Source organism: Erythrolamprus reginae, chromosome Z (assembly GCF_031021105.1).
Source record: "Erythrolamprus reginae isolate rEryReg1 chromosome Z, rEryReg1.hap1, whole genome shotgun sequence".
NCBI lineage: Eukaryota > Metazoa > Chordata > Lepidosauria > Squamata > Dipsadidae > Erythrolamprus > Erythrolamprus reginae.
In genome coordinates, this window is record NC_091963.1 from 97,045,610 (window position 1) to 97,066,193 (window position 20,584).

The 20,584-nt window shown below is 37.8% G+C and overlaps 2 protein-coding genes across 3 annotated transcripts in view; both read right to left on the bottom strand.

Moving 5' to 3' along the window:
* IMMT (inner membrane mitochondrial protein) overlaps nucleotides 1-20,584 on the bottom strand; it is a 348,633-nt gene that overhangs the window by 178,301 nt on the left and 149,748 nt on the right. The gene's annotated exons all lie outside the window — the stretch shown is intronic.
* CD8A (CD8 subunit alpha) lies at nucleotides 892-20,366 on the bottom strand. Of its 2 annotated transcripts, XM_070727521.1 has the most exons (6): nucleotides 20,310-20,366; nucleotides 8,523-8,867; nucleotides 7,998-8,099; nucleotides 5,574-5,690; nucleotides 3,237-3,273; nucleotides 892-2,332 (listed from the first exon to the last, which is right to left on the bottom strand). In XM_070727521.1, the coding sequence occupies exons 1-6, from the start codon at nucleotides 20,353-20,355 to the stop codon at nucleotides 2,287-2,289; spliced, it is 693 nt and encodes a 230-aa protein (XP_070583622.1). In that variant the 5' UTR covers nucleotides 20,356-20,366; the 3' UTR covers nucleotides 892-2,286. The 2 variants fall into 2 exon arrangements, with proteins under 2 accessions (XP_070583622.1, XP_070583623.1); XM_070727522.1 differs by lacking the exon at nucleotides 3,237-3,273 and having other exon boundaries at nucleotides 2,219-2,332.

The following is a 20,584-nucleotide window of genomic DNA, read 5'->3' on the forward strand; positions in this document are numbered from 1 at the left end:
TAATCACAGGTGATTAGGGGTCTGGCAGTTAAAACATATGATGGAATGGTTGCAAATACTCGGCATGGCTAATCTAGTGAAGAAAAGGACCAGGGGAGACAATAGCAGTGTTGCAATATTTGAGGGGCTGCCACAGAGCAGAAGCGGTCAAGCTATTTTTCACAGCACATGAAGGCCAGACAAGGAAGAATGACTGGAAAATGGTCAAGGAGAGATTCAGAAATAAGGGAAAAAATTCTGACAAAGAACAATCAATCAACGGACTAGCTTGTTTTCAGATGTAGGGATTTCATCTCTGAAAGCTTTCAAGAAAAGATTGAACTACCATTTGTCAGAAATGGTATAGAGCCGTGATGAAGAATCTTTTTTTCCTTGGGTGCCGAAAGAATGTGCATGCGTGGTATCTCACCTGTGTGAGTGCCCACACCCATAATTCAATGTCTGGAGAGGGTGAAAACAGCTTTCTCCACTCTCCGGAGGCCCCTGGAGACTGGAAACAGACTGTTTCCCACCTTCTGGTGGGCTCAATAGGCTCATGTTTCGCCCTCCCCAGGGTCCAAAGACTTCCCTGGAGCCAGGAAGGGTAAAAATGCTCTCCCCCATTCCCATGGGGGATCTCTGGAAGCCAAAAATGCCCTCCTTGAGCCACTGTGCGAGCCAAAAATCAGCTGGCTGGCACACACATGCATGTTGGAATTGAGCTAGGGAATGGCTCATGTGCCAGCAGATATGATTTTATGTGCCACCTGTGGCACCCGTGCCATAAGTTCACCATCACTGATATAGGATCTCTTGCTTGGGCAGTGCATTGGACTGAAAGACCTTCAAGGTACTTCCAACTCTTAATCTGTTAATTAATTTCTATAATTAAAAAGCATCCCAAATTACAACATAGGTTAATAACTTTATTAGAACAATTTAAAATGTTACAGTAATGTTCTGGAGATTGCTATAAAAATATGCAGGAGCCAAAGAAGAAACATGCCAGGGCTCAATTTAAATGTAATGCATGTGCATTTAGTAAGTTACCTATGAGAAGTTACTAATCTTTTTCATTTTCAACTGTGATATATATGTAGAAGGAAATATAAGTAAGCTTTCATTTTTAATTAGCAAACCATCATGCTGGTAGCCTGATGAAATGTTTTTCTAGCATTATGGTAAGTCACAATGCTAGGAAGTCACACTTATAAAGTGGGCCACTGAGATATATTTTATCTTCTTTCTCTTTCTTTCTGTGAGCTCTATACACAGAAGGTACTGTTTTCTGTATCCTAGGACATAGATGAATTTCATTTGGTTTAAAGTCTGCTTCAGTTTGGGCATGGAAGATGAAATAGGAATTACTGAGTGCTTAACATTTTCTTGACTTAGCTTATTGTATGTCTTGAGTTGAAGAAATAAAAACAATAGTTAATGTACGCTGTTCTTCGCAGCATACAGACAATATCATTTTGAAAGTATTACAGATCTGTGGAATTGTGACAAAATAGTAGATTGGTTTTCAAATATAGCCAAAAATGTTTCTCTTTCCTGCCACGATAGATAGAATGCTTGCGATTAAATCAGATTTTTAAAAAGCTGCTCTGTACTGAGTCAAATCACTACTCTATCTGGCTTTGAAGTTTCAGATAAGGTATTCCCCAGTTCTACCTTGAAGTGCTATGAAACTGCATTTAGAGAAGATCTTCTGTATATTCTTACATTGATTCATGGTAAAACATCATCTCACCTCACCCTTTTTATAGCCTAATTCCTTGATTTATACATATTTGCATCCCTTCATCTATGCAGGTTACTGAACATTTAAACTTCCAAGGTGGAAAAAAGAGAAGACAACTGCAACAGGAATGATACACATATGTATCTATGTGTATGAGGAAAGACAAGATAATGCTTCCCTTTATTGTTATTGAACATTCCTTGAATTTGTAGTTTTTCCATCATAATGATATCTATGTATCACAAGATTATTACATATTTCTAAACTATTGTTTTAGGCTAAACTACAGCATTGACTTTATTTTCGTAATACGGCAATATGTTCAACTGCAAGAGTAAATTCATAACCTAATTTACAAAGAAACTACTTTCTGAGTACAGTAAATGATATGAGTAAATGATAAAATGTAACAACTCAGTATATGATTTCAAAGGTCTGATCTAAGACATTCATTCTTAACATATGAACAGAGAACTATTACAACATCAGAGTCTCTTTGTTGATCCTGCTGGATTTATATAACATAGCAAGAGTGCTTGGAGAAATCCAGTTGCAAGTCCTACTTATTGTCTTGGTTTCATGTGAGTTCCATTGGTTCCATTTGTTGGCCTAAAAAGAAGAGACAGAGTTTGAAAAACATTCCATAGAAAGGTGCCAATCTTTTTGGATCAATTCCATCAATACAACAACAACACAAGAGCACGCAACAGATTCAAACTTAATATTAACCGCTCCAAACTTGACTGTAAAAAATATGACTTCAGCAACCGAGTTGTCGAAGCCTGGAACTCATTACCCTTCTCAGTAGTGTCAACCCCTAACCCCCAACATTTTTCCCTTAGACTATCCACGATTGACCTCTCCAGGTTCCTTAGAGGTCAGTAAGGGGCGTGCATAAGTGCACCAGTGTGCCTTCCGTCCCCTGTCCAATTGTCTCTCCTTATCTCATTTATCTTTTCTTCCTTTCTAATATGTTCACCTATACTTTTATATCTTTTCTTCTATTCTTTTCTTCACTTATATTATTACATATCTTTCTCTTCAATGTGTATTATGTATTGGACAAAATAAATAAATAAATAAATAAATAAATAAATAAATAAAGTTTAATTTTGAAACTTCTCATTAAAGGAATAATCTTTGGTGAATTACCTATTCACTGTGATGTATTTATTAGTGATAATACGTATCGGCCACAAAAATCTGGGCACTCACTAAATAGCAGAAAATGGGACACAGAGTCATCTGGATTTTTGAAGCCCAGATCTGGTAAACATATTTATGTAAGAAGCCAGCTATGCAGTTTGCATTCTGCGAAACTCATAACATTGTTTTATCATATGGTGTCAATCCTCTGGACTGCTCATGTCCATCAAATATCATCCTATTTCTGCAATTAAATGTTGAAATTTTAAAACCAATCTGGAGATTGATAGAAAGTTTCATTCCCATTGCAGTAAGTGCATCTTAAGCGTATGGAAAGGGGCAAAGGGCAGCATAATGGAAAACTCACCGTGTACATTTGCATTTTCTTCTCCTTCTCCTTGGACCTTGGCAGGGAAAAAATGTATATATATATTTGAAGAAATAATGTTTTGCATTGTTTCGCTATTCTTTCAATCTTGATATACTGTATTACCCAAATTCATAATGATGGTAAATAGATATAGTAGATGGAGACATCTATGGAGATTCTCAGTCATCCAGATCAGTGTTTCCCAGCCTTGGCAACTTGAAGATATGTGGACTTCAACTCCCAGAATTCCCAAGCCAGCATTCGCTGGCTGGGGAATTCTGGGAGTTGAAGTCCACATATCTTCAAGTTGCTAAGGTTGGGAAACACTGATCCAGATCATGGTTGTCACAAATATGCTTTTCAAAAGGCAACTGGACTTTATAACATTTTTCCTAGAAAAAGTTTCACTTCTCACCCAAGAAGCTTCTTCCAGTCTGATTGAACGATGGGAAATGGAAGAATTTATATACTTTGCAGTCATCTGGTCGTTAGCACTCTGCCGATCAGTCATTAGCTATCATTGAGGCGACTTGGAGTTTTTATTTGTATCCTCAGTTATAGATCACCTGAATCAGAGAGCAAGTGGGTGTGGAAACTTCTTGAGGCTGCTGAAAGGACTGTAGATAGGTGGTGTTGTATCAAGACAAGAGATAGGTGGTGTTGTATCCTTCCCCCTCCTGTTGAGTGAGGGTTGCTCAATTTTAATGGCTTACTTGACCCCTATTTTAAACCAATGGTCCTACTGAATCCACCAGGCGGACTGCTAACATGAGTTTGTCTTCCTACGTTGTGCCACGCATTTATGAAGTGATTGTTTCATTTCTCTAATGTACAGATCTGGACATACCTTACTCTATTGAACTGCATATATCACCTTACCCAGTTTGTATCTGGGTGTATTATCGTTGAGGTGAACAAGCTTCTGTCTTAGTGTATTCTTGGGTTTAAAGTGTACACCTATGTTGTGTTTATTTTATTTATTTATTTATTAGATTTGTATGCTGTCCCTCTCCGTAGACTGTATTGGTTGAAAATCCTCCTGAGCAACGTATACAATGACAATGTTGCTTTGTTTGTCGTTCCCCTTTTCTCTGTTCTCTTCTTGGACTTCTTTGTTGTCCTTCAGACAAACACGTGCTGTCACAATGGAGGACAAACCCATCAGTATTGAGCGGGTGGGCAGGGGGGAGCGATTACAGGGCAACCTGACAATCGGGCGACTGTGTGGGTGGGTAGTATTTGCAGTTCAGCAAACCAGTCCAAATTTCCGCTACCGGTTCACATGAATCGGTCAGAAAAAGCTGAATAACACTGTTGAAATGCTCTCAGACTCTCAGAGTGCTAGTGAACAAATGATTGCAAAGAATATAAATCCTTCCCTTCACCATTTAGTCAGAATTGAAAAAAGCTTCTTGAATACTATTATGGAATGATCATTAGCTCACCCTCTCATTTTGCTGGTCCATGTGGACTGCAGAGTGATTTAAAACTTGCATCAAAAATGCTCCATAAAACAGATTAAAGTATAAGCAAAGCAAAGCAATACGTTAATAAAAGAACACTAAGTTATGAGGAAAAATTCTCCGATCGAATATTCAAAAAGAGTGGGGAAAAATTCCCTCCCCCAAATGTTTGTATTTATATGTTTTGTTTTATTTTATTTACTGTCTTGTTATATTTACTTTTTTGTTTATTTGTTTGTTCGTTTTATCATTTATGCATAAAAAAATAAAAATAAAAATGTTTCATAGTTTTAGAATGTTCAAGTAAACTAGTTCTTTATGTGAATAAGTACAGTGTTCCCTCGATTTTCGCGGGTTCGAACTTCGCAGAAAGTCTATACCACGGTTTTTCAAAAATATTAATTAAAAAATACTTTGCGGGTTTTTTCCCTATACCACGGTTTTTCCCACCCGATGACGTCATATGTCATCGCCAAACTTTTGCCTGCCTTTAATAAATATTTTTTTAAATAAACTTTAATAAATAAACATGGTGAGTAATAATCTGAATGGTTGCTTAACGGAATGGGAAATTGCAATTTAGGGGTTTAAAGTGTTAAGGGAAGGCTTGTGATACTGTTCATAGCCAAAAATAGTGTATTTACATCTGCATCTCTACTTCGCGGAAATTCAACTTTCACGGGCAGTTTCGGAACGCATCCCCCGCGAAAAGCAAGGGAACACTGTATTCATAATCATTCTAGAAACAAAAAGTAAGATACTAGAATGGACTCCATCTTTATGTAAGTTGATATATGTATAATTTTAGACTTATCTCTCAGTAACTGTCAACAGTTGAACATCAAACATAGTTGAAAGGAAATCTTCTTACCACAGCACAGTGATATGACGATTATCAGGGTTATCAGCAGAAGGAGAGAAACACCAGCTAAGGGAACCCATATATAAAGTTCACAGGAGAACATTGTACTTTTTGTATTTGTCGTTCCTGAAATACAAGGCAAAAGAAGAGTAATGTATCCCTCTAGATTTTATAAGATTTTATTATTTGAAGAAATGTATTTGTTCTGCTAGGATGATTTTCGTGTTTGTGTCGTACAATTTGCACTAAAAGAACAACATTGTTAACTGCCAGCCTAGAAACATAGTGGAAAAATATAGTAGGGTATTGTTGTTGTTTTTAAAAGAATCACTATTTCTTTTGTTTGTTTAGGGGAAGGTCCTTCTCTTTCCTCCTCAGGAACATCCCACATGTTCACCAACTGTTCTGTGGGAAGGATTCCTGAAGAGAGAGAGAGAGGGAAAATGATAGAATCGTCTCGGTTGAACTTCCCTTCTCACATTCCCAAGGGCCTTATCAATAACTACCCTACAGTGCAGATCCCTGAATTCCAACATCTATTATTATTATTATTATTATTATTATTATTATTATTATTATTATTATTTAGATTTGTATGCTGCCCCTCCCCGTACACTCAGGGCGGCTCACAACAGTAATAGCACAATATATAACAAATCTAATAATTAAAAGTCACTAAAAACCCCTTATTTAAAAAGAAACATATTCCTACTGTGCTTCATTCCCTTGTATTTATTTCATATGCTTTAAAAAGGGAAGTTAATAACCTGATCCTGTTGTGAAGAAGTACTTTCAACTCCTGGTATGTTGAAATGATATTACAAGTTCTGTAGTGGTTTACCTGAACAGCAATTGTAGCTGTGATCTTCAAGTAGCTATACAGATAGTTCTTGACTTACATTCGTTCATTTAGTGACCATTCAAAGTTACAATGGCTCTGAAAAAAGTGACCTATGACCATTTTCCACAGTAACAACCTTTGCAGCATCCCGATGGTCATGTGATCAAAATTCAGATGCTAGTCATCTGGTTCATATTTTACGATGGTTGCAGCTTCCCAGGGTCATGTGATCACTTTTTGATAAGCAAAGCCAATGGAAATGCCGGATTCACTTAACAATTGGATTATTAATTCAACCGCCTTTTACCGCACGAATCCCAGCGGCCAATAAGGTCCCACAGAGTTGGCCTTCTCCGGGTCCCGTCGACCAAGCAATGTCGTTTGGCGGGCCACAGAGGAAGAGCCTTCTCTGTGGTGGCCCCGGCCCTCTGGAATCAACTCCCCCCAGAGATTAGAATGGCCCCCACCCTCCTTGTCTTTACTCAAGACCCACCTTTATTGCCAGGCATGGGGGAACTGAGACATCCTCCCCCAGGCTTTTATATTTTATGTTTGGTATGTATGTGTTGTATGGTTTTAAATTGCTGGGGTTTTAGATATGTTTTATTTTAATATTAAATTTGTTTCACTGTTATATTGTTTCTATTGTTGTTGTGAGCCGCCCTGAGTCTTCAGAGAGGGGCGGCATACAAATCTAATAAATAATAATAATAATAATAACAACAACAACAATAACAATTGCAATGGTTATGACCACAGGAAAAGTCGTAAAATGGGGCAAAACTCATTTCTCACTTAACATCATAAATTTTGGTCTCAATTGTAGTTGTACGGTAAGGACTATCTGTAGTGGCAATGATTACTAGGAACTTTGCAGAAATGCCAATTAATATATACGTCTTTTCCTCTCCAATTAAAACCTAAGTACCCACCTCATGTGGATTGCTCTATCCCTTTGGCTTTTGCTTGCTTTGCTAACTGATTTGCATTATTTCTCTCTGGCTCAAAAAGCCCTTCCAATTCTTTCTTCCACAGGAGAAGAAGAGATCCGTTGGAAGTAGAAAGACAGAGAAGCAGTATCAGGATGCTCTGCCAGCTAATGTTCAGCCACAACCAGACATGCTTCTCTCAACAATTTGGAACGACTGTTGAACTTGAATAAAACACACATATGTATAAAACACACATATGAAAAATGTGGCCTCTAGTGTGGAAAAACAGGAGGATACCTAGAAGCACCACAATAAAAATCCTTTGCAATCCGTTGCAGAAGAATATTACATGTGCACCAGCAGTGGGTTGCTCCTGTTTCAGCACGGTTATAAGAACCAGTAGCGCCAATGGCGATAGGCTACACCCACCCACCCAGGACACTTCTGTGCATGTGAACTGGTAATAAAGAGTTTTATAACCCACTACCGATGTGCACGACTTTACTTGTTGAACAATTCAATTTAATTCAACCCCATTCAATTACTCGTTGAATTGACTTCCCTTATTTTCTCCAGATGGCAATCAAAGCTATGTGTTGTTTGCAGCATGAAATAAAGTGACATAGCTGTTTTTCACCTATGGCTTCTAAGGAAACATACCTATGGCTGTAGAATTGGGACATTTCATATTTTCTTTTATCAGTCTTTTGACGGTGGTTGAAATTCGCTTCGGGGTGGTAGGAAGCACAGTAGTAGTTTTCACTGTAAACAAGATAGATATGGAAGTGTTTTTCTTCTGTTTTCATGGCTAGTGGCTGGATGGTTTATAACAAGGTTTTGTCTTCATAGGTTTAAATGGCTCCAAAATCATTATAGATACAAATGAAAAGAAATAAAAAAAAATGAATAATATTATCCCCAACCACAAGATAGAGAAGATACTGATCTGGCAGGGAATAGCAATAGCAATAGCACTTATGTATGCTTCATAGTGCTTTACAGCCCTCTCTAAGAGGTTTGCAGAGCCAGCATATAGCCCCCAACAATTTGGATCCTCATTTCACCCACCTTGGAAGGATGGTGATCAGCAGAAGTTGCCTGCAATTCTGCACTCTAACCACTGTGCCACCACGGTTCATCAGGGAAGATATGAATGGGGAATTGAAAGATTATGATGAAACCTACCTGGCAGGTATACTAGGATGCCTGAACTAAAAAGCAGCTTCTGATTGCGATGACGCACACAAAAATAGGTACCCTCGTGCTTCTCCTGAAAGCTGGCAATAGTTAGCTGGTAGAAGCTGCCAGCTTTTGTAGACCCGTAGCCTTCAAGAAGACCTGGTATCTCTTTAGATCTTGATGTAATATGTGCAATGAAGCGGAGATTGCCATTCGATTTCTGAATAACCCAGAACACGCCAGCATCCATGTAGTTAGTGTCACATTTGAACTCCACTTTGGTTCCGAAAGTTTGGGGAGGACTGCTGCTCATAGTGATTTCTATTCCGTCTGTTTCAGATTCACAGCGGCCTAGAGAGAGGGGAAAAGCTCAGTTGCAGCCCAAGAATTTTAAACACATTCTGATGTCTGGATTGGCTGAAAAAGTGTGAAGTTAAGAAAAGAAAATATTAAGCAATCTAGAAATGAGTGCTGACCTAGGTCTGGTGAAACCAGCGGTGGGCTACGAGCTGGAACGTTAAACGAAGCCGCAGGTAAAACCTTGTTGAAACATGGGCACAATTTTACTACCTACACAGGTGCAGCAGCAAAATTGCGCTGGTCCTGCAAGAACTTACGAGTTGCAGCGGCGAGTGCAATTTAGCGTTCCGGCTCGTAGCCCATCGCTGTGTGAAACTCACTTTCTAGTCCATTCTCAGCCACGGCCACTGAGTGGGTGGCTTTGGTCAGTCATGGAATAACAAATCCAGCACAGCTTACAACAACACAGTGGTGGGAAAAAGAGAAGGAAGAAATGTACGGTGCTGTCTTTTGTTTTTAAAGGAAAGGCAGGATATAAATCTTCTTTTAAAAAGAAATAAACAACAAGGACTAAAGAAAATAAGGTGCAGATAGAAAGGGGTAGGGCAATAAAGCACATTGGATGCCTTTTTAATTTAGTGTTGGAATTGTTAGTGATAGATGTGCTTTTGATACACAGTAATTGGGATAAAAGTCTTTTCTTTTGAATACTTTAAAAAAAAATGCAGTTATACTTTCTCATTACTGTTGTGATTGCGTCTGAGGCCCCTCAGGGAACGGCTGATCCTCTGCCGGCTTCCTGCTCAGAGGGGGAGGATGAGGAACAGGAGGTTCAGGCAGATGGGGAGGAGGAATCTCAGGCTGAGGGAGAGGGAGGACAGCCAGAGTCCCCTGAGAGGGAGCTCTCCCCAGCAAGCAGCCTGGATTCCTTAGATGAAAATGCACAAGCAATAATCGATCTCTGGCAGAGAAGAGCAACACAACGAAGGGGACAATTAGCCAGGTACTTTCAGCACTAAAGAGGCAACAGCTGGGTTTGGGTGTGGTGCTCTCTGGAAAGGCTGAAAAGGCAGACCCACCCTTCCTGGCTTGTGGAGTATTATCTTTGGGAGTCCTGGGACCTGGCTGTGATCTTTGGTGTCTTGGAATTCTGGTTTGTGACTTTGAATACTGAAACCTTGGGGGGAAAAGGTGTGGGTCTTATTCTCTACAGTGGTGGGTGTGCCAGCAAGAAGTCTGCTGTATTGTCTGGCCATCAGGACTCTGCTGTGAAGTCTCATAGCCTGCCTGTTGGGAAGAACAGGTTTTTCTCTGTGTTTATTTTTCAAACTATAAAGTGCTTTTGCTTTTACCAGCGTGTCTGGATGCTTTTTCCAGTTGGTGTTGAAGTCTGGGGGCACCCAGACAGAACAATTACCAGCCCCTAATAAGTAATAAAATAACAGAATAACAGAGCTGGAAGTGTGGAGATCTTCTTGTTTAACTCTCTGCTCAAGCAGAAAAATCCTGTACCATTTCAGAGAAATTGCTCTCGAATCTCTTCTTAAAAACCTCCAGGCAACCATCTGAAGGCAAGTTGTTCCATTGATTAATTGCCAGGAAATGTCTCATTATTTCTAGGTTGGATCCAGGGTTGGGTTCTAACTAATCTCATTGCTGGTTTACTTCCTCCCATGCCTCGTGGTCGAATGTGTGCGAAGCACAGGCGCACATGTGCAGTGCCAAAATATATATAAATAAATAAATAAAGCCAAGACAAGATGCCGATGCATGCACAATGCTGGAAACTCGGCTTCTGCACATGCTCAGAAGAAAACATAAATAAAATTCTAAAATAAAATTTTAAAAAATTCAAAAGAAAAGATGGAAGCACCCATGGACCATCACCAATTGAACCATTCCATTACATCATTGTAATGTCACCAGTGGGTCACTACCAGTTTGGCCGAACCCATCCAAACTGGGAGGAACCCACCTCTGGTTGAATCTCTCTCTGATTAGTTTGCATCCATTGCTTCTTGTCATGCCTCCAGGTGCATTGGAGAATAGGTTAACCCTCTCTTCTTTGTGCCAGCCCCTCAAACACTGCTATTGTGTTTCTCAAAGTCTTTCTTTCCATTAAATGATACATACACAATTCCTATAATCTTTTTTAGTCTCCAGTCCCCTAATCATCTTTGTTGCTCTTCTCTGTACTCTTTCTAAAGTCTTAACATCTTGTTTATGTTGTGGTGATTAAAACTGGATGCAATATTCCAGGTTTGTGTTCTTATCAAGGCCTTGTACAATGATCTTAATTCTATCCCTCGGTTTATTTAGTTACTAAATGGACTTGCATGCCGCCCTTTTCTGAAGACTCAGGGCAGCTTACAACATAATCTGGTCCGGTGCCCTTCATAGCACTGGACCAGATTATCTCAGGGACCGCCTTCTGCTGCACGAATCCCAGCGACCTGTTAGCTTCCACAGAGTGGGCCTTCTCCGTGTCCCGTCAACTAAACAATGTTGTTTGGTGGGACCCAGGGGTAGAGCTTTCTCTGTGGCAGCCCCGGCCCTTTGGAACCAACTCCACCCAGAGATTAGAATTGCCCCCACCCTCCTTGCCTTTCTTAAGCTTCTTAAAACCCACCTCTGCCATCAGGCATGGGGGAACTGAGATATTCTTTCCTCCTAAGCCTTACAATTTACGCATGGTATGTTTGTATGTATGTTTGGTTTTATAATAAGGTTTTTTTTAGTTGTTTAGTATTGGATTCTTACATGCTGTTTTTTATCACTGTTGTTAGCCGCCCCGAGTCTGCGGAGAGGGGCGGCATACAAATCCAATAAAAAAAATAAATAAATAAATATAAAATAACACAAAATGACAATTCTGAAGCCCAGTTATAAAAATTTATAAAATTTGAAACCAATCTAAATACCCAGGTCATAAAATCACGATACCACATTCATTTCAATCCTACTGATTGATGTGCCTGGGTCACCCTTGGCTTTTTCTGCAGTTGCAGCACACTGCTGGCTAAATTTATCTAATTGTCCACAAGGACTCCTGGAACTCTCTCACAGTTATTGCTATTGAACCACGTACTACCTATTTTGTACCTGTGCATTTGGTTTTTCTTGTCTATGTGTAAAATCTTATTTTTCTCACACTGAATTTCATTTTATTAGATAGGGTCTAGTACTGTGATGGCAAACTTTTTTTCCCTTGAGTGCCGAAAGAGTGTGCGCGGGCACTATCGCACATGCGTGAGTGCCCACACCCATAATTCAATGCCTGGGAAGGGCAAAAACAACTTTCCCTGCCTGCTGGAGGCTCTCTAGAGGCTGGAAATGGCCTGTTTCCCAACCTCTGGTGGGTCCACTAGGCTCATGTTTCATCCTCACCAGACTCCAAAGGTATAAAAACGCCCTCCCTCATCCCCCTGGAGGCTCTCTGGAAGCAAAAAACAGGGTTCCCAGAACCCCTACACAAACCAGGTGACCAGCACACACATGCACGTTGAAGCTGAGCTAAGGCAACGGCTCACGTGGCAGCAGATATGGCTCCACATGCCACCTGTGGCACAAGTGCCATAGGTTCACCATCACTGGTCTAGTATTTGAGTCTATCAAAATCTTTCTGGATCTCGAGTCTATCTTCTGGAATGTTGTCTATTCTTGCCAGCTTGGTGTAGTCTGAAAATTTGATCAGTTCCCTGATATGAATCATTTTTGAAGATGTGGCAAGGATTGGGCCTGAGACAGAACCTTAAAACGCAGTAAGTTTTGTTGTTTGTTTATCAAAATGTGTACAAGATATGGTATAAACAAACAAACAAAAGCAAGTAAGTTTAGGTAAATTTGGACAATAGGACAGTAGGACAGGCACAGTATGGTGTGCATGCTCCTTACAAATCTCTTAGGAATGGTGTGAGGTCGACTGTCTTATTTACCTAAACCTACTTGCTTTTGTTTGTTTGTTTATACCATATCTTGTACACGTTTTGATAAACAAACAAATAACAAAACTTACTTTTAGGGTTTAACAATATTACCAAAAAAGGCATTAAGAGTAGTTAACCTTGCCTTGCATAGCTTCTTCCCTGGTAATATTGTTCTTTTAACTAGAGCATGTAAAACATTTGCTAGACCAATTTTCGAATACAGCTCGTCTGTCTAGAACCCATACTACGAATCAAACATTAATACTAGTGAGAATGTCCAGAGATATTTCATGAGAAGAATTCTCTACTCCTCTGTTCACAACAGAGTGCACCAGACGTGAAATTTTGGGCTTAGACAATTTAGAACTATGTTGACTTTGATCTGATCCAAGTATAGCACATAAAATTATCTGTTATAATGTCCTACCTCTCAATGACTCTTTCAGCTTCAACAGCAACATACGTGAGCATACAAGAAATACAAATGTAACGTAAATCTTTCCAAACTCAATTTTAGAAAAGACGACTTCAAAAACAGAATGGTCAGTTCCTGGAATGCACTTCTGGACTCTCTGGTTTCCTCACCAAACCCCCAAAACTTTAACCTTAGACTGTCTACCGTTGACCTCATTCCATTCCTAAGAGATCGATAAAGGGCATGCATAAGCGTAATGCCCCTGTCCTATTGTCCCCATATATTTGTAACCAATTTATAATGTATTCATAACCATGTTTATTTATTTTATGTATTCACAATCATGTTTATACTTTTTTCTGTAATCTTATATATATTTGACAAATAAATCAATAAAATAAAATAAGTTTTGAAGAACTAAGTTTATATCATGTGATTTAAAATCGAAATTAATCATCAAGTTTTTTTAATTAAAAGGATGCCCTTTAGAATGCTCTTTAAAGAAAGATTAATGATTATTAACTAAATTGGTAACCATTTCCAAAAAGGGAAACTGGAAAATAGAAATTTATGGTGAAAAACACTTTCCTAGGATTGCAGAAAGTTGAAAGCAGTGAATGCAGCACAGAAATAAAATGTTGGATTACAGTGGATTCCATAGTAATGATGCATATGAGCAAAATATGGAAAAGCAAGGACATTAGCCTGGCAATCAGATACAGGTTAGTTCACTCTATTGTGTTCACATAGTTGTTTATGGTTGTAAAAGTTGGTCCTTATAAAACCAAAACAGAAAGAATATTGACTCGTTTGAGCTGTGATGCTGGAGAAGTATCTTGGACAGCCAAGGTGATTAACGATTAAATGGAGCGCATAACACAAGATACAAAAATCACAAATCTGTCTTATGTATTTTGACCATGTCATGCAGCTAAATCCACTGTAAAAAACAATTAAGTATGGAAGTATGGAAGAATTAGCAGTAAAAGGCAACCAGACTATCAAAGAATACAATGACTGGACATTAACAAAGCTGATAAAAGCCAGAACATAGGAAAAAGAAATAACATAGGAAAAATAAATAATGCAAGATTGGAAGATGTGGAAAAACCTAGCCCATAGAATTGCCAAAAGTCAGATACAATGAATGGATAAAATCGTCATCATTATGCAAGATATTTGAGGGCACTTAGCTAAAATGTTATAATCCTACTTCTGTTTACATCTCTTTTGGAACAATGGCATATAATACATTGACAGAATGATTAAAGAAGACTCTTTAAAAACATGTAGATTGTACTGAATTATATACTAACAATTTGGAATTAACATCTCCAAGAACAAATATGGAGATTTTTTTTTTGCGTGCAAAAAGATAAAAATATTGGGTTTCAGAGATGTGGGCTTTAGCAATTTTTGAGAAAATTATATATTTGGTTAATCCAACAATGTCACATTGTCTTTTATTTTGTAAAAAGTCTTGCTCAACTTGGTCAGTACTGAAAGCTTAAGCTTATTTTAAAAAAACTTTGAAAGATCATATGAATTTGGAATATAGCTTTAATCATAGGGTTTTAAAACATATTTTCTTGTTTTTCTTTCCTTTTGTGTTTGTCTATTGTTTATTTTATTAATTTTTATTTTACATTAATTTATCTCTGTTTAAAAAAATCAAATCTAAAAGGTAAAAAAGACACAATGAGAAGTCTTGCACATTGGGGTAAACTGGCTCAAGTTGGAAAAATAATGCGGTATTCAAGATTTATTGTTGTCACCAAGGGATTTGTTCAGTAAAACCTGTCCCTATTGATTTGTACGTGTGTGATACTTCTGCATATGTGCTGAAGCATCCCAGGCGGGTGGATGGAGCCTCCCATCACTGCCGCTACCAGTTCACCGAAGCAAAAGCAACCCACCAATGGGTTTGTTGATTTTAACTATTTTTATATTGGATTTTTAACCTCGTGAAGCAATCAGTATCATTGGGAATGAGTTGGGTGGCCATATACATTTTCTTAAATAAATACAGATAGTCCACAACTTACAACAGTTCATTTAGTGACTATTTAAAGTTTCAATGGAACAGAAAAAAGGGACTAATGATTATTTTTTACACTGATGACTGTTACAACATCCCCATGCTCACATGATGTACAACTGGTTCAAATTTACGATGGTTGCTGTATCGGGGGATTATGTGATCCCCTTTTGCAATCTTCTGACAAGCAAAATTAATGGGGAAGCCAGATTCACTTAACAACTATGTTGCTAATTTAAGAACTGTAGTGATTTACTTAACAAATGTAGCAAGAAATGTTGTAGCATGGGGATCACTTAACAAATTTCTCACACAGCAATATAAATTCTGGGCTCAGTTTTATTTATTTGTCTGTCTGTCTGTCTGTCTGTCTGTCTGTCTGTCTGTCTGTCTGTCTGTCTGTCTGTCTGTCTAACTATCTATCTATCTATCTATCTATCTATCTATCTATCTATCTATCTATCTATCTATCTATCTATCTATCTATTTATTTATTGGATTTGTATGCCGCCCCTCTCCGTAGACTCGGGGCGGTTAACAACAATAATAAAAACAGCATGTAAATCCAATACTACAACAACTAAAAAACCCTTATTTTAAAACCAAACATACATACAAACAAACATACCATGCATAAATTGTAAAGGCCTAGGGGGAAAGAGTATCTCAGTTACCCCATGCCTGACGGCAGAGGTGGGTTTTAAGGAGCTTACGAAAGGCGAGGAGGGTGGGGGCAATTCTAATCTCCGGGGGGAGTTGGTTCCAGAGGGCAGGGCCACCACAGAGAAGGCTCTTCCCCTGGGCCCCGCCAAACGACATTGTTTAGTTGACGGGACCCTGAGAAGGCCCACTCTGTGGGACCTAACTGGTCGCTGGGATTTGTGCAGCAGAAGGCGGTCCCTGAGATAATCTGGTCCGGTGCCATGGAGGGCTTTATAGGTCATAACCAACACTTTGAATTGTGACCGGAAACTGATCGGCAACCAATGCAGACTGCAGTGTGTTGGTGTTATATGGGCATTTTTGGGAAAGCCCATGATTGCTCTCGTAGCTGCATTCTGCATGATCTGAAGTTTCTGAACACTTTTCAAAGGTAGCCCCATGTAGAGAGCATTACAGTAGTCGAGCCTTGAGGTGATGAGGGCATGAGTGACTGTGAGTTGTGGTCATAGGTCAAGACTCTCTGTGTTTAATTCTTCAATCCTTTAATAACATTGAGATACTTTACTGTTGGTTCAATGTTCATAATGCTTTTATTGCAGATTAGTGCATTCTTGGAAGAATGAAGGTATGGGATATCGTTAACACAAATCTTAAGCAAGCTTAAGATTCCATCTTGAAAGTTACAGCTTATCAATGTTCTACAAGGTATTTTATCAGTTAAAACATAGTTCAAGATATGAAAAATGTCTTCCTTGTTATTTGAGTTATTAAGAGAATACATATTTACAAAAGGCAAAGGCATTGTGCGTGTGTGCATATCTTTAAGTCACTGTTGACTCCTTGCGACTGCCTAGACAAGCCCCTGTAGTTTTCTTGACAAGATTTTCGACAAGTGACGTGCCATTACCTTCTTCGCAGATTTGAGAGAGAAGGACTAGCCCAAGGTCACCAAATGTCTTTGGGCTTCAGGTGGAGCTAGAACTCCCAGTGATTTCTAGCCTGGTATCTTAGCCATTGCACAAAACTGGTCCTACAAAATTTGTAAAACTGACAAAACTGTTAGACAGTGCTTTATGTGGCTATGGTTTACCCTCTCTGTGTAAGGTTGATGTTAAACTTTACAATTGCTGTGGGAAGCAGCTGCAGTAGCACCTTCAGTGAAGGTGGTTATCCGTTACCACAGTTTTCCACTGCAGGATGAGGGTAGGAGCTCTTTTTTTCTACATTGCAGAAGAGTACGTGAGAATTTAGATATTCATGGTCACTAGTGATGGGGAGAAATTGATTTAATTCATACCTGAATGAGAATGTAAGAACTGAAACCAAATTCCTTTGATAGTATTGAAATGTTCAATGTACTTTGCCAACTCAAAGTTTCTCTGTAAGAGAGACAGTAAGAGAATACGAGAGAGGGAAAGTTGGAGGGAGAGAGTCCGCCTGCATCAATGTATAGTTCTTTGAAACAATTTCCTCACATTTAAATGAATAAAAATATTTATTTAAGAAAAATAAGAGAACATGCTCATTGGAAAAATTCTAAATAAAAACACATATGGATGTAGAAATGTGCAGCAAAAACCATCTAGATTTTAATGGGTTTTTTTTTAATTAAAAAATCTCAATGGAGGACTTAGAAATGAAAAACAAGAAACCAGGAGAAAATGACAGATTCAATAGTCGTTAGAAGCCACACTGGATTTCCAAGAAGAATCAATCAAGCAGGCAAGCAATAGGTGTTTATTTGTTGCGACAAGTAAAAAAGGCTGCTTCTGGATGAGATCAAAGGCCATTCCTTCATGAGTTTTATTTCCAGTGGAGCCAAACAGATGATTCTGTGTAGTCTACAAATGAGGCACGATGAAAAATTTCCTTTCTCATTTTGCTCATTTTCCTTTCTCATTTTGCTGAGAAACAGATACTTTGGAAACATCTCTAGTTTTGAAATACAGTACATGTTGCCCTCCACAATAGTAGCCATTAGTTGTGACTAATTGTTTCCCTGAATTTTTCTGATTGCTTTTTAAAGCTGTCTCATTTTTCTGGCCAATATCATAATTTACAGCTGGAAATATCATAGTTTAATGATGAGTGAAAATTATTCTTTTTTGTCTGTCTTCATTCCAATCGCTTAACTTTATATCAGTCTATTTTTAATTACAGTACAACCTTTAAACAATTTAATTAAATATGCTAGTAGTTCAGCACTTGAATTATTATGAATTTTGTAATACTTTCCCCTCTTTTTCTATTAAAATAAATACATACAATTTTTAATTTGGAGGAATTACATTGAGTTTTCTAAACACATGCACTTTCAAGTTCAAGTGTGCTGAAATTCACCAATATTCTTCTGCTAAACGTTGCACATGATTACGTGCCTCATTTTTGACTCCTAGTGATCATATAGGTAGATTTTCTCCATGAGAATTCTGTGTCACAATATTAATTTTATTTGAAGATTTTTGAATTTTCAAATAAAATTCTCTTTTTGAGTAAAGCAATTAAGATGATTAGGGGCCCAGAGACCAAAATATATGAAGAACTGTTGCAGAAATTGAGTATGACTAGTCTATAGAGAAGAAGGAGGCTGACATGATAGCAGTATTCCATATCCGAGAAGCTGCCATAACAAAAAGGGGGTCAACTTATTTCCCAAAGCACCAGAAAGCAAGACAAGAAACGATGGATGGAAACTAACCAAGGAGAAAAGCAACCTGGAATTAAAGCAAAAGTTTCTAACAGAACAATTAATCGGTGGAACAGCTTGCTTTCAGAAGTTGTGGTTGCTTCATCACTAGAAGTTTTTAAGAAGAAACTGGAGAACCACTTATCTAATGGCAGGGGGCCTCCTGCTTGAGTAGAGGATTGGTCTAGAAAACTCCCAAGATCCTTACCAGCTCTATTCTGAATTAATTGATTTGAAAAAAACTAAAATTATGTCAGAGGCAGGACTGAATTTTTTTACCAGAGAGATAACTCTCTTTAAACAAAATTTCAGATTTCCATATATTAGTGCTGAAATTCTTGTGTTGACTATATTTTCTTACATGTTTCCAAGATATATAATATCAGTAATATAATAGTTACATTTTCAATAATTCCTTAAAAACAATTGTCTTTCCTTAATAATCTGTTCATAGGGCACCGATAAAAGTATTTTTAACTCAAATTTTGATTTTTCAGAAGAATAAGCTGGCTGCAAAAACAAAACACGATTCTTGGTAGTTTAATGCATTTATGGAAAAATGTGGTGACATTAGAGGCATGCTGATTATGGAGAAATATGTTTCTGTAAGCATAGAATTATAGCAAAGATTAGCTTGTATGTGATATATAGATCATAACATTAATGTATCAAATATAAAAGTATTTGTATTGGATCAAAAATATTTGTATTGGAGCCCAGTAAAAAGGGTGTAGCTACCTGATGAAGGCTAATAAGCCCAAAATAGATCTATAGTAGTCTCCCTTCCTTTTCATTATCAGCAAAAATATGTTACATACGTGCGCGCGCACACACACACACAAATAGCAAAATGCTAGCAAGTAAATTAATTTGTTGATCTTAAAAACATTAATTTGCTTAATGTTGGAGACATTTTACTAGGTAAAAAAGATACAATAGAACATGGTATGTTAGAAGAAATTAATATTTGTTCAAGTGAAAAAACGAATGAGGACTGAAATGAAAAACAATATTGGGAGGAAGGAAGGAAAAAGGAAGGAATAGTGAACAAATGTGTTAGAGAAAGGGAAAAACTAGGAAAGGTGCAATTGAATGAAACACATTAACACCTGAAAAACAAATAGATGAGAATTTTAAAGAACAGGCAATGTATGAAGTAGTATCATAAAAGCAAAAGTGCTCTTCCAGAAATAGATAGGTATGGCGAGGAATAGTAAGTAATTTTGTGAAAACTATAGTTGTGCTTCCTTTCTTTGTGTTATCTCACGCTTTTAATTTTAAAAAATGTATTTTTCCTATTTCTCAAAATTGCTTACTTTGAAAAGAAAGTAGTGTGATAGGTATTAATATGTTCAGATGTAAACTATTTTTTCTCAGATGTTCTGTTTTTCTCCCTAGTTATCTTGTTTCTTCAGTTATAGCCCCTTTAGCTTTATCCAACAGCCCACCTTAGATTTTTTTAAAAAAAATTAAACTTGGGGATATAATAACAATATCGACAGTAATAACATTATATTTAGATCCCACCTTTGACTTTTCTATCGATTCCCTCTTCACTTTTAACTCACAGTTATAATAGACTGGATATAATTTTGCTATACAGCCTTGGATTCTGACTTTCAAATAAAAGAAATTTACATGTCTTTAGAAACACGCTGGCTTTGTATCATATTCAAAATATTTTAAAAGAGGCTTTCAGTTATTATTTGTTTAAGGATTTCCCCCCACCATCCCATTACGCCCAAAGTAGTAGCATTATACTTACATAAATTCAGAGCAAGGAACCATAGAAGACAGAAAATTCTGACCATTTTTTGGCAATCTTTCTTTTAAAAAGACAGGAGAATTATGATTAATTTGATGGATGAAATAGGTCCCCGTTACTGGAAGAGGATGTGATGTCAGCTACTTCCCCTCCTTTTCAGAAGAATTTGAGCCTTCCAATGAGCAAATTGAACAAGAATATCTTGAAGGGGCAGCTGTTGGATTTGTATGCAAAATTGAAGTCAATCAGCTACTTTGATTACAGGCCATAAACAA

Bases quoted from the DNA above. Each gene is read 5' to 3' on its own strand.
- CD8A (XM_070727521.1), bottom strand. From the start codon at position 20,355: ATGGTCAGAATTTTCTGTCTTCTATGGTTCCTTGCTCTGAATTTAT. The intron at 8,868-20,309 runs GTAAGTATAATG...CCCTCTCTCTAG, and splicing joins GTTCCTTGCTCTGAATTTAT to GCCGCTGTGAATCTGAAACA. The intron at 5,691-7,997 runs GTATGTTTCCTT...CTTGTATTTCAG, and splicing joins TCCCAATTCTACAGCCATAG to GAACGACAAATACAAAAAGT.